At 40.7% G+C, this 17005-nt stretch overlaps 1 protein-coding gene and 1 pseudogene across 2 annotated transcripts; one reads left to right on the plus strand and one right to left on the minus strand.

Moving 5' to 3' along the window:
- The first annotated feature begins 1006 nt into the window (after positions 1–1006).
- On the plus strand, positions 1007–7575 carry LOC144657892 (monocarboxylate transporter 13-like; annotated as a pseudogene). Its single transcript, XR_013571627.1, has 5 exons — positions 1007–1067; positions 3550–3809; positions 4463–5051; positions 6160–6529; positions 7084–7575. The product of XR_013571627.1 is annotated as a monocarboxylate transporter 13-like (transcript).
- A 280-nt stretch (positions 7576–7855) lies between these two features.
- LOC144655950 (uncharacterized) lies at positions 7856–17004 on the minus strand. Its single transcript, XM_078516141.1, has 10 exons — positions 16988–17004; positions 16801–16905; positions 15559–15651; positions 13614–13932; positions 12733–12900; positions 12162–12365; positions 11070–11191; positions 10342–10456; positions 8528–8616; positions 7856–8430 (listed from the first exon to the last, which is right to left on the minus strand). Exons 1-10 carry the CDS (start codon positions 16991–16993, stop codon positions 8395–8397), a joined length of 1257 nt encoding a protein of 418 aa, XP_078372267.1. The 5' UTR covers positions 16994–17004; the 3' UTR covers positions 7856–8394.
- Between the last annotated feature and the right edge of the window lies 1 nt (position 17005).

A 17005-nucleotide genomic window follows, 5' to 3' on the forward strand; every position in this document is an offset into this window, starting at 1 on the left:
AATTTGTTAATGTTTTGCACCATTTTACGCAATTCTACAAACCATTCGGTAAATTCCATACATTCTCTATAAAAATGTAAATGTGCACAGGCCATACACAAACAGTTTGTCTGGGCCCCCTGTGATGAGAGGACCGGACGCAGGAACCCAAGAGCTCCTGCCGGACACGAGAAAGCGGCGGAAATCAAGCCTATTAACAATCCTGCAGGTTTTCTGAGATTTAATTTCCTTCGTTATGAAAGCATTTGTCACGAAACCTTTAAGGCTTTTAACTTGAAATTTCTCAGACGCGGCCTCTCACATATTTATTATTGAAACGGTCGAATCAGACATGTCGGATTTCGCTACTTTGATGATCTTCAATCCTACCATGTAACTATGTAATACTCGTGTTTTGCACGTATGTGGGATTATTATAATTTACAAGAGAGTGTAATGGGCCGAGTCCCTAGAGACAAAGAGAACATTTAAATACGCCCTTTAGCGGCGAAAAGCGGACGAACATTGAGTTAACCGGTAGATCCGAAGTACAAGAGTAAAAGTTCAAGGACATTTTTCAAGGAACATTAACGGGAGTGGCAAATAGAATTGTAAGTAGTGTATTACATTATTACAATAACGTTATACTGTCGAGGTTAGGATTTTCGAGAGCTATTCGGCACGAATTAAGATATATTTTTGTTCTTATTTATAGTTTGACTACATTATATTGTGAATTGCGTACGAAGACAATCACGATCCAGTACAGAAATTAAAGTCACTGTTTCCCTTAAAGCTGTGGTGTTGCTACTTATGTCTCATCACTTCGAACGGCACATTGTTCGAAACAACTCGTGAACTTCCCCTAGGAGTTCAGTTAAGGCTAATAAAGGAAGATCTCAATCAGGTAAAGGTCTTTGCCCCTCGAATCTCGGCTCCAAATTGCGTCCTAAAAGTGTTTTCCGAGACACACGATCATTCAATGGAGAAATAATGTGTCACCAACTGAAATGCGGCAAGGAGACACATGGAGGGTCCGAGCAAGAGCCCATCGCTGCCCCCTGTCCCACAGGGCACAGAGGAGTCAAGTTTGTCCGCAGTTCAAATTCTCTACCGTGCAAAACGACCTTCAAAAGCCTTTCAAAGCGATCGTGTAAGCCGTACGTGATACAGCGCCGTCATGCGATACTTGTTTACAGATGGTCTTGTCTGGTGATATCGTATTCGTACTCTCATGCGACATAATATTATAAGCTCTCGCTTGAGTTTCTCATACCTCTCGAAAACTTTTTCGGGCTTCAGAAAGCTATTTTTAAAACTTTTATTTACGTCAATTGGTGGAAGCTAAATATTTTATACACACTACTTGGTGGTGAACATGTCGTTTTCTGTCGAAAACGAGCCATTCTTGTTCCGTAAAAGAAAAAAGATTTCATTTTGTTGCTGTTAAGGCCAACCTAAAGCTTTATGGTAAATATTGTGCAAACAATACATCTTTGCAGGCCCTAAATCATGTCTTCTGGATTTTTTGAGAAACGCACGCCGACTCTTAGCTCTGTTCCAAATACTCTTTGGGTGGGTTCATTTAGAAAAAGTCGCATAGTAAAAACCAGATTATGATCGCCAAATCAATATCAAAAATTTGTTTATGTGACAGAAAGAAAAAACAACTGTCAGACCCTCAGAGTAGGTCAGTTGTTGAGATTAACCTTCGATCATTACGCCCTCCGTTAAATCTTCTTCGCCTGAAATTCTAAGAGGAGAGACCTAGAAGATAATGTCGCTCCTGTAAATATCTATTTAAATTGCCGTAACCGTTCATCAGTAGGATGCCTTAAATGCGTGCAATTCCACAATTGGTTTTTGGCTCCATTAAATCCTATACCAATTGCAATACACTTTAGGAGGAGCCACCCACGATGTGAGCACTGTTACAGACAAGACATAATATAAGGGAAAAAAATAAAATAAATGTTAAATTACGAGGGATCGGAAAACATTCTTTTTTTCCTCTCTCCGGCTTCTTAAAAAGAAACAAAAGAAAACAAAAAGGAAAAGAAAAGAAAAAAATTAAACCTGCCCGATCGCAGATTACGTTAAGAAGTAAAACTCCTCGAATTATGGATACCGCTATATCTATCCACCCGATAAATAACTATCTAGTGCATAGCGTACATAGAGATTACTCCATGGATATTGTTTTTTTTTTATTTTTTTAAAAAATGTTTTTTAACACTTATCCAGTGGATAGTGATTTATCCAGTAGATAGCCTTATCCACCCGTTGAACAACCGGGGCCAAAACTTACCTACATTGATAGCACAAGAAAACAACGACTTTCCTAACAAATTACTCTTTTAATCTGCTAGAAGTAACTGCTATGATGTTTTTTCCCACGAGCGACAAAAAATCAACTTCTGCAATTCATTTGTTTGTCGTGAATGTCGGATTTTTCCCCTATTTTTATTAGAATTAGATAAAATCGTAACAAAATGAAAGGAAAGCTTGTTAGCCGTAGAACGCCATGCTTAATCTCTCCATTGCAACAAGCTGAATATAGTAATACCTAATGTTAAATAAATGCATAATACTCCTTAGAAACTACAAAAATGACAGGTCTCGCACCGGGACACATAAAATTTTTTTTTTTTTTTTTGTTTCCTGTGGGCGGTTTTTTTTTTTTTTTTTTTTTATAAATAAAAAATCTTTTTTTTTTTTTTTAAAAAAAAAAAAAAATTTTTTATTTCAAAAAAATTTTTAAAAAAAAAATTTTTTAGGGCTCCAGGTCTTTGAAAGAAAAAAGTCTTCAAACTACAGTCTGGACTAATTTGAGTCCGCTTAGTAAGTCTATTAAATCGGAACTCGAATATTAAATTAGATCGCAAATGATTTTAGCATGCGTTGCAGACGAACAAAACCCCGGTATAGTCAGGGGTTTTGTTCGTCTGCAACGCAGGCTAGAATGATCTCTGCATGTTTTTCAAAGATTTAGATAAATGCGTCAAATTTACTGCCAATAAAGCCAACAGTGAGAACATGTTGGACATCCAAGACTCTCTTGGATTCCTTTTCATGGGGCGAGAAAGACAGTACTTATAGCCGTCCAGGCGTCGGAGTGGGAAGCGCGAAAAACGGCGAGGAAAAAAAGTAAGGGGAGGGAGGCGGGGAGGAGGAGTCCCCTCCCCATTTGCTCGCCGTTCTTGCGCTGCTTTCCAACTAACCGAACGCCTGGAACAGGCACAGTACTTATAAAGACTGGCTTTGTTGTGGCCGTCATGGGCGATAATTTTGACTACTAAACGACCGTCCTGAGACAAACGTTAATGGGTAAAATTAGCATTTCGACAACGTAGCTATAGTGCATGTATAGTTCTTCGGGTTTTATGTCATTAACACAGAAACTGACAATACAGAAAGTAAGGTCTACAGGCAGACTCCAACATTTGAACAATTGCTGACAGCTTCTGCAACTATTTAGGATTTCTATAAAGATCGCTCTGTGAGAGACATTTTCATTGAAGGCAATTGTTTGGCGTTAATTATACGAATCATCTTGTTTTTTTGTTCTAGTATGGAGTGTCAACAAGAAGATGGCCTTTCATCGCCAGAGGAAGACACCAAAGAACAACAGAAACGATGCCGTCAGGGCCGTCGGTTTATGTCGATTTCACGACCCGGGAAGAGCTGTACGCAGCCCGATAGCCCGTACTCATACGTGGTGTGCTTCTGTGGGTTTTTGTCCATTTTGATAGCTATCGGCTGCTCGTATTCGTATGGCCTTCTCTTTCCTGTACTGCTGGACGAGTTTAAAGAAGGAAAAGCCAAGACAGGTATTAAAATACGACTTCTTATTGACCGCCTCAATATCCCTTACTTTGTCTGTTTGACAATGTATTGTTATTGAATTCCGGGAAAAATGTTGGCGGGAACGTTGGCCAATTTCGGAAAATGGACGGCCTAAAGCGAATCGCTATCAGACAAGCGTATCAAATCAGCACCCGCGATTTTTATATCATCACCATCAACGAGTTTGGAATAAAAAGCATATTACCTCGCTTTAGTCGTTTATCTTTACGGTTTTCTGCAATTTAGACAGTTTTTAGTTCCTCTGCTTTGCTCTCGGTATTACGCAAAAGGATATAGAGAGAGCAAAGGAGCGGAGCTAAAAACTGCCTCAATCGGCAGCAAATCGACCCAGAAACCTCACCGGAAACATTAAGATAAACGACTGAAGCGAGAAAAGATACTTTTTATTCCAAACTCGTTGATATTTTCAATTTTTTTTATTGCAACCATTCTCTTTATACAAACCCTTGTATTTCGAGTGTTGCGTAATAACTTACAACAGATACTCATGCATCGACCTTGGGCTACCTGTGCCTTAATAGCCTCCCCTCCCTCACCCCTACTCTTCACACTTGCCTCTGCAGTTGTGGGTCACAAGGCTTATAACTGTTATCTGCGCTCTCTTCTCTCCTAACAGCTTGGGTGGGTTCTTTGGCCTATGCATGCGGCAGCCTGTTCGGACCAGTCGTGGGAGTTCTTTGTGATCGATTCAGCCATCGTACAGTTGCTATTAGCGGTGGACTTATCGCGACCGTGGCTCTTCTCGTGACGTCACAAGCACCCAGTTTGACGCTGATGTACTTCACGTTTGGCCTTGCATTTGGTTTTGGTTGTTGCTGTATATTCTTTGTTGTTCTGACTATCATGCCCAGGTACTTCATCAAGAGGCGCTCTTTGGCAGCGGGACTCGTTCTTATGGGACCCGGAGGAGGATTGATTGTTATGAGCCCCATTATTCAGGCCCTACTGGATGTCACCACATGGAGAATTACTTTTGTCGCCATGGCGGGGATGTTGTTATTGACTTGCATATTGTCATGTTCGTTTGACTCAAATGTAAGAGACGAGTTAACAAGGACAATAATCAAGCGGTAAAGGGCCCAGGCAGATCATCTTACTTGTGTTCGACTTTAGATTTCTCATTCTTGCGAAATAAGGAATTTGTTATCTACCTGATTGCAAGTACAACTTGTTTCTGTGGCATTACTGTTCCTCTAATTCACATGGTGAGTATAACGACTTCCACACCAAGTGACTAAATTAGTTTACTGACTGACTGACTGACTGACTGATGACTGACTGACTGACTGACTGACTTTACTGATCTTTTGACCTTCTAATTGATAAACTGACTGTCTCTGACTGTCTGGCTGTCTGGTTGCCTTGCTGACTATCTGCCTGCCTGCCTACCTGACTCACTCACTCACTTGCTGCTGACTGACTTAATGACAAATTGACTGACTGGCTGGCTGGTTCACTGGTTGTCTGATTGACCGACCGACCGACTGACTGACAAACAGTTTCACTGACTGACAGATCGACCGACCGACTAACTAACTGATTGAATAACCGAAAGACTGATTGATTGATTGACTGGCTGGCTGGCTGACTTACTGACTGACTCACTTGCTAAATGGCTGGCTGACTGACAGGTTGATTGACTGAATCACTGACTGACTGACTTAGTGGCCAACTGGCTGGCTGACTCTCTTGCTGACCGGCTGACTGACTGACCTCTTTTTTTTTTTTTTTTTTTTTTTTTTTTTTTTTTTTTTTTTTTTTTTTTTTTTTTTTTTCCAATAATAACTGACTGACTGACTCACTCACTTGCTAAATGGCTGGCTGACCGACAGATTGATTGACTGCTGACTGACTGGGCGTTTGGCTGGCTGACTCTTTTGCTGACCGGCTGACTGACTGACTAGCTCACTGGTTGTGTGACTGACTGACTGACTGACTATTCGACTGGCTGGCTGCCTACTTGGCTGATTCGCTTGCTGATTGGCCGGCTAATTGACTGACAAATAGCCCTACTTTCTATGGAACTTACTATTGAACTGACCAACTGACTGGCTTGGGAAAATATTTTAGCACCTGGGTATCGTTTCTTTTGAAACTTTTTGGATTTTCTCTAGGTTTAGGGAACTGGGAATTAAAATAACGTGAAATATCCTTAATCGTGTCAGCGAGTTCCCTCAAGGATCGTAGAATGGTATCGGATACTTGTACAGTTTGCTAAGGCACTTCAATGTGCACAACACTCTTGTAAACAGTACAAAAATATGTTAATTTAAGATTCAATTTGTTTGTCAAATGTCCTTTCTTTTCACACAGGCTCGATATTGTCAAGAACGGGACATAGACGCAAAGCGCGCGTCCATGATGTACTTTTGGAACGGGATCGCGTCCGTCATTTGCAGGGCCCTGACGGGCTACGTCTGTGACATGAAGAGAATACACCCCAAGTGGATCATTCAAGCTGCAGTGTTCGTTGCTGGAGCCACTACAGCACTGACCACGCTCTCGTTCTCTTACAACCAGTTGATGGCTTGTTTCGTTGTCTATGGTATCGCTGACGGTGCTATAATATCTTCAATGAACATCTTAGCTATGGCAACGCTCTCGCCGGAACAAAGGACTCAAGGATTTGGGTTTTTTCATTTTTGTGTGGCGATTGCTTTAGCTGTGGGTCCCCCTTTTGGAGGTATGTAGCTTTTTGTCTTAACCGGGGTGGAAGGGTTCGTAATCTTTTCAGCTTTTAAAAATTCCATGACTCTCCGTGATCATTTCCATGACTTTTCAAAGTTTTCATGACCTATTAAAATTTGACCATTTCTTCTTGGAAATTTTAAAAAATTATCTTGATTTCAGGCATGTTTTAACCCTTTTCTTCTCAAAAGATAACCTGCCTAATTTATTTTGTACAATGAATTTCATTTTCCATGACTTTCCAGGCCTGGAAAATGGAATTCTCAAACTCCATGACTTTCCAAGTTTTCCATGACCCGTACGAACCCTCGGGTGGGATGGGGTAAACAGTTTCTCTACTTTTTGGCGTAGTGGTGCGTTTTGCATCTCGTCGTTGACTAGACATAATTGAATCAAGGCTGTCCACGGAAGATTTTCAGTTTTCCAATCGACCTCTAAAAACCAACGAGTGACCTTCTTTAAGGATTTGTACTTTGAAATTCCTATGGGGGACAGGGTCGAGTTTTGGCCTCAAAATACTTTACCAACTATTTTAATTCTTCTCCACAGGTTTTCTGGCTGATTTATCTGGATCGTACACTCTCACCTTCTACGTAGCGGGATCTTTCCACGCCGTAGCCGGATGTATTTTCTTTTTGTCATATTGTATCAAAAATGCCAATGTCACTCGCGAGGATTTAAACGATCTTTTACAGCTGGAAAAATTTCTCATTGTCGAAATTGTCACTGTTCTATGATTACGTCATAGAGTGAGTTGCTCACAAATCTGGCCTGCGAGCAGGCACACGCTTCGGAATACAAGCAGGAGTCGGCGGGAAGAAATCCGGGGCGGAAACATAAATCTAAAAGAGATTATTTATAATACCCTGGATGAAATTCAAATGCCACCCTAACTATAAATTTTTATTCTGTAAACGAGTTTGTTATAAAGCTTCTCTTTAGGTAAAGAACGTTATTCATAAATTTCTTAGAATACACTTCGTTCGGGGGGGGGGGGGGGGGGAATGCTCAGGCGATGGCCGTCATGTTGGATTTCAACGCCTGAAAGGTCCTTGGGGAAGGTTCGAGTATTGATGAGTCCGCGGTATTCTGAGCAGTAGTTGCTAGGCAACATGACGTAACCTATGACGCCACGCTAACGTGAGTACTCGTGACTAAGGTGCCAGCCGAAAGTGGATCGGGGGGGGGGGGGGGGATTGTTCATTTCCTTGGCCAAATTTTCTGACTGTGAAAACGCACACTCGAAAACGGCTGTAGACAGGATTCTCAATGCGTATAGTTTCGTTTTCAAAGTTCGGGAATAAACAGGACTTGACAAAAATAAAAAGAACATTAAATAATCTTTTTCTTCTTGTAGCGAAAGCTTAGCGAACATCAGGCACGTCTGCCTTCTCAACGAGCACTCCGTCAATTTTATTTGGAGCCCTTTATTCTGGGTGTATGGGTGACTTCGAATGACTATTCGTCTTTGATGGTAAATGTGGCTGTCTTTTTGAATTGAATTGTTCTTTGACACCCTGAACCCGTATCTGTATCAACCAATGAAGATACGAATTTTCAAGTTTGCGTTTCTTGTTGGAGTTTGTACGTTCCTGAAATCTGGTGCTATTTTCTTCTTGATGTCTTGAGTTTCGTGTATGTAGAATAGCAAGGAAGTATAAGCAAAGTAATGTTGAAAAAGAGGTTCCATGGTATCCGTATCCATACTTCTACAAAAAGCCCGGCAATGCAATAAATTCTGTGACTACCGCTGGAACATGACGAAGTCACCTCTTCCTGCACGGTATCATAAATAACAGTTGCTTTACAAAATCAGTAAAATAGCTTAGAGCATCTCTTCTAAATTACTATTCTTCTGTTTCATTTCTTCATTGATTTCCTTATTAATGCCAACCTCTGCAAGAAAAAAACAAATAAAGAACAGTCTTGTGGAGGAAGTTGCTTTTCTGAAGAAGTGAACAAACACCTTTTGCCAAGTCGCTCTTGCACTGACCTGTTTATGAGCCTCTGTTGTCGCCTGTTTCTTAAATGGTCGAAGTTCATCACTACCAAATCCTGGAATCCACATGTTCCAACACCTTTCTAAAATGTAAACAACAGTGCACACATAAAAAAAATGTAAATTTATAGGCATGATTCTAGAACACCCGGTCACTTTTCTGAAGAACTTATGCGACTACCACCGCGGTCGACGGTGTCCGTAGTAAAAAAACATGCAAATCAAACAATTATTGATTTTTGCAACTACCACCATGGTACATGGTATATGTCACAAGTCACGCCATTGTGATTCGTGTCAAGTTCCGCAGAACTTAAGCGACTGCCGCCGCGGTCCACATTCTGCAACTATCACCATGGTAGCCTCCCATAGGAAAAGCGATGAGGATGATTGTCTGAAAATTTGAATTAAAGGAAAAGGTAGAGCAGTTTTCAATTGAGTGTCGTAAAACCAAAACCAAAGTAATTACTCTGGCCAATCACAAAGGACACAGACAATCCAGCGAACCAATCAAAACTCGAAGCAAATACATGTAGCTGGCACGAAGCGCCGGAAAACGTGCGCGAGCGAGTCACGATTGGTTTTGGTTTTACTCCTGATTGGTTGAAAAAGTGGCGCGAGATTTTTAAGCCAATCACTAAGCGTAGTAATGCAAACCAAAGCAAACGCAATTTACTTTCGACACTCAAGTGAAAACCGCTCTATCACGAGGATTTTGATTGTTTTTGATCGAAACTGTGGTGTAACTACCTCTACTAGTTTAGAGAAATATCCTAGAACACCAAGAGGAAGATATCAACCGAAGTATTAAAAAAAAACAAAAAACAAATCATGATCGTTCATGGCGTATTTTTTTTTAAAAAAAAGTGCGAGAATGACTTGGCGAGAACTTGAACACTTCCGCCGGAATTTTTCAAGTTGTAATTCATTTTAACCCTTTCCACCCATGGGCAGAGACATTCGTCGGCAAGTTTTAGTACACTAGGTGGTAATTTATAACGAACCTGGACTATTACTTAAAGTTTCCGTTAACACTGAAATGTATTTTTAGATTTTGAAGTTACACAGATACCCGTGAATTAAACCCCTAAATGAGACCAATCTCGGCGTGGTTCAAGCCTTTCTTGAGCCCTAAAAGACATCATTTTTTCATGGCCGATCAGTCCAAGACACTAACACAGTACGATGTGCAACCCTAAACAAGACCTTGACAGCTAAAGATATTGGCATCTTGTCCTGCACACCATAAATGAGACCAAAATCCATAATTTACACTCTAAATGAAATCGAAAGCACCCCAATTCCCTTTCATTAGGGAGTCCTCCCCCGGGGGGTACTCCGGCTTGTAAATGACGGGGATGATCGAATGGAGGCAAAACTCAGGACCCCCAAAAATCCCTAAGTCTTCCGACATTACCCCAAAAAATCCCTGGACCAAAAATAACCCCCCAAAAAATCGGCCCTTGTCAAATTACCCCGAACTTGCCAGGAGTGGGCTATAACATAACACAAAGAATTCGCTTCGGTTTTGATTGGTTCACTGGATTATCATTCCATAAATAGGCCAAGGCCGCGTAAGGCACTTTAGTCCGTTTTTAATACTCCAAATTGAAATCCCCTATCAAAATGAAGTCACTCAAAAATCTTGCCAAATTTTTCAACCCAAAAAAATCCTGGAATCGAAAATTTCAAACTCCAAAAAAATCTTTCCATCATCCCCGGAGTACCCCCCCCCCTGGGGTCCTCCCCCACCCCACAGGCATCAGTCAAAATTATGAACAAAATATTGATGTCAATGAAATACAAACCCAGATGCAGCTGTACATCTCGCACTTCCAGTGTGTTTGATTTTCGATGCTTGGCAATCTGACAGGAAGCTGTTACCACACTCTCAATGAAGTCATCTGCAATCTGCAGCAACATCTACAACAAGGACAACAAACAGTTGAATACCGAGAATCCGGCCCGGGCAACAACCGAAGGGTGGGGGGCAAAGCAGAGGGGCAACGGGAGGGCAGGCGGAAGGAAAACGCCAAACGAGCCCGGGAGGGAGACGAGAAAAACGCACAAAAAGCAACAAGCCCGCAGACGCACGGAGAGGGGGGCACCGGGGGGGGGGGGGGCAAACCGGAGATGCCAGGGAGGGCCCCGGGGGGCAGCGGGGGGGCAAACCGGAGGCAACTGATCGTTTTAGAAAAGTGGCCAAACGTTACTCCATAGATAGCTGTAAATTATCTTAAGCAATTTCTTTTTGAGAGGGAAGGGGCTTTATCTTTGTGTGTCTTTGTGTGAGCCTGTCTGCAGTCTAAACAAGACACCACACCACATGAGGATCTTTTGACTACATTTAAGTGGTACAGCAACATCTCACAATCTTCTGGCCCACTGCAGTGCCACTACATTAACCATTTTATAAGGCATGGTAAGAAAAAAAGTGAGAAGAGGACGACATCTCTCTGTACATCTCCTTGGCTCTTGTTCTTATCACCATCCCACTTTACCACCCCTGGTCCTAGAAGATCATCTTGAAACTCACATCCTCAACATCATCATCCATCTGTTCACGAGGGTCAATCTCATGAAGTAAGTCTTGCAGTCGTCTTTTTGTCAGAACCTGGTTTGACGACGGGCTGCTAGTGTCTCCTCTCAATGCTGAACCTAGAAATTATCAAAGATTGCTATGTAAATACAATTTTATTTATATTTTGTTACAGTGTGTACCAGTAAATTCTAACTGATATCTACGTTTTCACTTGCTTTGAGTTTTGGTTTTTTGTTGATTTCTACCCTTTTCCAGGGTCCTAAAAATTTGGCGCCAATTCTCTTAGTCTACCAGAATAAAACAAAACAATGTTCTCCTTTCCGCGTGGGTTTTCGAGTTTTCACTGGTTCAGTAGCTTCTCTGGTCTTTTGTGATTGGCAGAGTAAAGCAGTTTTAAATGAGTGTTAAAAATGATTAAATTTCTGGCAATCACAAAGGAGTCTGACAATTGGCCAGTGAACCATTCAAAGCTGAAATGCAAACTTATTGCGCGGGATAACGTGCGGTGGCCTACCCCATAAGCCTTGTGGTTTCTTGGAGGTCTCCTTGGTGAGAAAGTGGGTAATTTTTAACGCCTTATCTTTTTAAGTTAATTAATTACTTTGGTTTGTTTAATTCTGAAGTGGCAATATAAATGATATATGCACACTATTACTGGCCGATCATATGTGTTTGAGGAAGCCTGCTCCAGGCATTCAGTTAGTTGGGGAGCAGCACAAAAAACTGTGAGTGAAATATAAGAGGAGGGGTCCTCTGTTTCCCTAAGCCCTTCACTTTTTTTTCCACTTGCTGTTCTTCTCCCTTATCCAGTATTTCACACTGCTGAGTTATTAGGAGCTAAGCCATGAGTACATTTACAGGTAACGGTAGCTGTATAATCAAACTCAGCATCCTAAACTTCCAAACAACAGAATTAACAAAAACCAGTTGTAGCTGAAGCAGTATAGTCCTCACAGTTGCACTACCCCCGCCTAGATTAGTTGTCTTTACTAGTAGCTGGGGAAAGCAACTTTGTAACCATATTCATAAAAAACAAATGAAGTTCAGTTCAGTTCATTTAACTGAAAAAACTTCTCCTATGCTTACCAGCAGCCTGAGTTGAATTGTGGATTCCTTTAGACACAGCAGCTGCTACAGGTGCAGGTGCAATGTTGGCAACAACATGTCCTCCTGTTGGCACGGCGGCAGATACCGTCCCAGATGGAGCCAGCGTGATTGGCATGTTAACTGGTGATTTGTTGGGAACCAATGGCCTCTGAACAGTTAAAGTCTGAGTGACACCTTGAGTTACTACAAGATAAATAAAATTAGTATATACTAAAACAGTGGATAGCATTGTTGGCACACGCTGATTGGCTATCCAAACATGCGATATCTTTTGCTATTCACCTCCAAGCAACTCGTGTGTGAAAACTGTAATCGTTGACAGTGCTGAAATAAATAGGTTAAAGTGATTCTTTTTGGGTTATATTATCTTACTGTGTTAGTGTTGGTGGCTAGTGGTTGATATTTACCTCGCTGCTTCACACCTCAATAAATATCCACCACTAGCCACCTCTACTTCAGTGAATAGTTGTTAAATACACAGAATTGCATCAAATTTAATACAAAATCGAGTTTACATATCTAATAAAACACTGTATTATGTAAAACACACCTTGCATTGGTCTGTCTGTGGTAGTTACCACAGGTTTGATTCCAGTTGCTGGGCGTGCTGGTGCAACACTTCTCACTGCTATCTGCTGACCGGCTGCAACAGTCTGTATGGGTGTCTGGGTGACTTGAAGATGGGTTGCTTGGGGTGATGTCACAGTCCTGAGCTGGGCTGCATTTCAATATATAATTGCAGTTAACATTTGATTTACACATACCTCTTATTAACCATGTGCAAGGTTTGTACAAAACGTTTTGGCATGTCATTCCCTTTTTATGGCCCACATATGAAGCATGCGGGCCACAAAAAAGTAAAAATAAAAGAAAAAAAAATGCAAAACAAGGATTGTCTAAATAAATGCAAGGCAGGATGAATGCCATTCCTCCTGAGACTTTTTTGTAATTTTGAAAAGGGGATTGGCTCTATGATGCTTTTTTAAAGCTTTTAGTAGTTGCTCATTCATCCTTTGCAGAAATTCTGATATGTAAACTGTGCCCATAATTGTTAGATGACACCATGGTAAAATCAGAATTACATGCAGGTCTGGTCAAAAAATCATCATTTTTGACATATTTCTTTATTGTTCCAGTCATTTAGAACAAATTGTACAATTTGTTTAATTTTGCATTCCATAAGCATCTTGGCTTGATTTTGTATCATTTTCCATTGTTTCCTGACTTTCTAAGAAAACAGTGAAATCCAAGATGGCAGATCCAAGATGGTGGCTCACATGACATGACAAAAATTATGCCACCTTGTGGAGTAAGCACGACTTTAAGGAGGGGGGTCCATCTAACCCCTCCTTGTACCACGGTGGGGTTATGGATTTGCATGTATGTCAGAGGATTAATTACTACTAGGTTAGAAATAATTGATTGCCTTACTCCCTTCTACAGGCCTCTGTAACTGTTGTATATTTCCAGCTGGGTTTATCACCACATTGCGAGTCTGTACTTGCTGTAAAGTGGTTTGCGGAAGGATGGTCTTTGTGGTTAAAGATGGCTGAGCAACAGGGACCCCACCAGTGACTGTGCTTACAGGACGAACAGTGGTCTGTTGGGTTGGTAATGCTGTGGTAGCTGGAGCAATCTTTGCCATCTGTAGGGTGCCTGGAGTAGTGACGTGGGCAGGAACCAAGACCTGTGTGACGGGTGTCATAACAGTCGTCGTTCTCACCACAGCTATCTTACCTTCCTGGAGTGCCTTGGAAAGAAAAGGCAAATAAAAAAATATTTAGAAAATGGCTCTATATATTTTGACAACACTGGCACAGCTTCTAACAGACATAATTGCTTCTTTTCACACTTTGTAAATTAAAACTATCATGACTTAAAGGGTCTGTCACAGCTGAGTTTACTTGTAGTCTACTTTATTAAGTTTTGCCAAAGTCGAAAAAAAGAAATTTCTTCTATGGATCTACATGTAAATGACAAAACCGTAACCTCATCGCAAATAAAATGTGTCTCTCGGGTGTTGTAAAGGAGACTAAAAAAAAACATATACAGTCCCGGGACCGCAGGAGTCCCCGGCGAAAGGTGACGGAGACCGTACTGACTCTCGCTATGGACACAACGACGCCCCGAGCGGTCCGCTTTAACGAGAGTGACTGTAAAGGCCCATTTCAGTATTCTTCAATTCTTGTCCATCTGCACCTGATACATGAAAATTTTCTATACACATTGACTTGATTTACATTTAGATTTTGTCATTTATACTATACATGTATGTAAATACAGTTGACTGAAGAATCATTATTGGGAAAAGTATAAACCACAAACAGTAAAACCTTTAGGAATACCGGTAATATGGAGACCTGAATTTGTGTGTGTATATAATAACAATATTAGTTCCAAACTATTACTGATTACAGGTAATACTGATTTGTTCAATGTTTTAATGCATGTACATGGTCTCTAAGAATGCAACTTCCGTATTTACTCGAATAGAGCAGTTTTCACTTGAGTGTCGAAAGAAAATTGCGTTTGCTTTGGTTTTGCATTACCACGCTTAGTGATTGGCTTAAAAACTATGGCGCCACTTTCCCAACCAATCACAACTGAAACCAAAACCAATGGTGACCTGCTCGCGCACGTTTTCCCACGCTTCATGCCAGCTACATGTATTTGCTTTGAGTTTTGATTGGTTCACTGGATTGTCTGTGTCCTTTGTGATTGGCCAGAGTAATTACTTTGGTTTTGGTTTTACGACACTCAATTGAAAACTGCTCTAAGTGCCACCTCCGAATAAGCGCCGCCCTCGAATAAGCGCCCCATTTAGGACAAAAAAGTTAATAAGTGCTGCAGTACCGATGCGCTGCTCATTCAAGGGATTCCGTTTTACTAAAAAGAGCTTTACAAAGCAACTTTTAAACGAACTTGGGACATTTCTTTTTCATCAAAAGCGATGGTTTGCAGTTCAAAGTGGTTGTTTTACTGCTCTCCCATTAGTTCTTCTATCCAGCATTCTTACAATACGTAGTTCTGTAAATTTTGTGAAGACCGCAAACATTGCCAGGACAGCTAGCGCCACTTCTCTCTTCAGTAAGAGACGAATACTGGCAATCAAAACACGTTATTTTCAATTACTATTAAAGCTTAGACTTTAGATTCTTTGTGGCGTCCAAATTTTAAATAAGGGCCACCCTCGAATAAGCGCAAAAAATTTAATAGGCGCCGCAGCGCTTATTCAAGTAAATACAAAAAGTCCATACTTCACACTCAGGTTTCCCAGAAAACCACAGGGTCATATTGATTGCGGTTCAGGCATTTTTCTTGACAACATTTTTTCAAACAGGTGTATGTGGTACCCCATAAACACCATTTTACTCACCTTCTCGTAGTCTGATTTAAATTTGTGGTAAATAAGTTTTAGTCTTTCAATTTCTTTAGCTTGATCCGCTGTGTAAGGACCTGGCCCAAAAGACTAAAGAGAAAAATCAACTGAATAAATACAAGTCCTTGGAGGCCTGGTGGCCTAATGGTTAGCCAGCTGGACTCTGGATTGAGCAATCTGGGTTCGAGCCCTGACTGGTGTCACTGTGTTGTGATTATACCAGTAATTGACACTAATCAAAGTTTTTATGGATGATCGATTAATAATTTATGATAATCCACACAAAGTCAGGCAAATCTATATCTACACGAACTTTTCCTGATTACCTGGGAGACTCCCGGATACAGACCAAATCTCCTGGTCTCCCGTATACAAAAAGCTGAAGGGTGCTTAAAATAGTTTTCAAGCTTACTTTTGCCTTTATGTTGGTGGATTTTGTGAATGAATCGGCCAAGCCCTAGCTTTTAGTCTAGGAGGTTGAGTTAAGGGGTATCGTGGCAAGAAATGTTCAGTCTCCCAGATTTTGATGTTTTCCTTTGTGGTGAGAGGGCACTTAAATTGAACAAGTATTAAATTTGACCAAGATAAATTTTAGCGAGTACTAAATTTAGCGATTTTTACCCAACTCGCTAAAATCGCTAAAATTATTAGCCGCTTTAGAACAATAGTAATCTTAAGGTACTCATCATATACCAATAGTAATAAGATTAATTAATAACAATTATTTTATTAATTCACATTCATTTGATTTTCATCACCTAACTACTTCAGGGTATAAAGTATATAAGTTTAACTTCTTTTTTCAGAAAATATTTTGGGTATTTTGGGGGATGTTGTCAGGGTATATTGCGAATACACATGTACTGGTATACCAATACCCCCTTCCATGGCTGACATGTTTTCTATACCAAGTGACCCAAATGTTCAAATGGTTTAGAGGACTCCTTGGGCTAGGAAGAGTGGCAAATGCCCAAGGGATATCTGATATGTGTTCAGCGGTGGAGAAGGGGGAAAAATGTTGACGCCAACTGATCCCCGCATTGTACTGATGACTTTTTACATGAACAAGAAAAATGGTTACGCCTAAGCTTAATGGCACATTTGCTACGTTAAACTGAAAGATGGGTAGTTGTTCCATCAATAAAACATTACGTGTTTCAATTGTAAGAAGCTACGCGAAGTGACGCTAGTAAATAGCTTATTATTAAGATCTAAAAGAATGATAAAAAAGATTCGAACCTGGATCCTCTTTTGTAAATCTTGTAACATCTCGACCATACTTTTCTGCTGTACAATCTTCGTCGAGGAGTTACCAGGAGAAGCTGTTGTGACTGTTGGTAATGACTAACGATAGAAAACAACACCACAAGAGTTAAAAACTGAAAAACAGTCGTGAAAATAAGCTCACTCAAAAGTTACGACTTACCGCCATGATGGCTGTTGG

The sequence above is a fragment of the Oculina patagonica genome, chromosome 6 (assembly GCF_052425735.1).
Source record: "Oculina patagonica isolate OP01 chromosome 6, crgOcupat, whole genome shotgun sequence".
NCBI lineage: Eukaryota > Metazoa > Cnidaria > Anthozoa > Scleractinia > Oculinidae > Oculina > Oculina patagonica.

Coding starts and splice junctions, on each gene's coding strand:
- LOC144655950 (XM_078516141.1), bottom strand. Junction 12,901..13,613: donor ACAGAGGCCTGTAGAAGGGA/GTAAGGCAATCA, acceptor ATTGAAATGCAG/CCCAGCTCAGGACTGTGACA. Junction 11,192..12,161: donor CAATTCAACTCAGGCTGCTG/GTAAGCATAGGA, acceptor GATAATTTCTAG/GTTCAGCATTGAGAGGAGAC.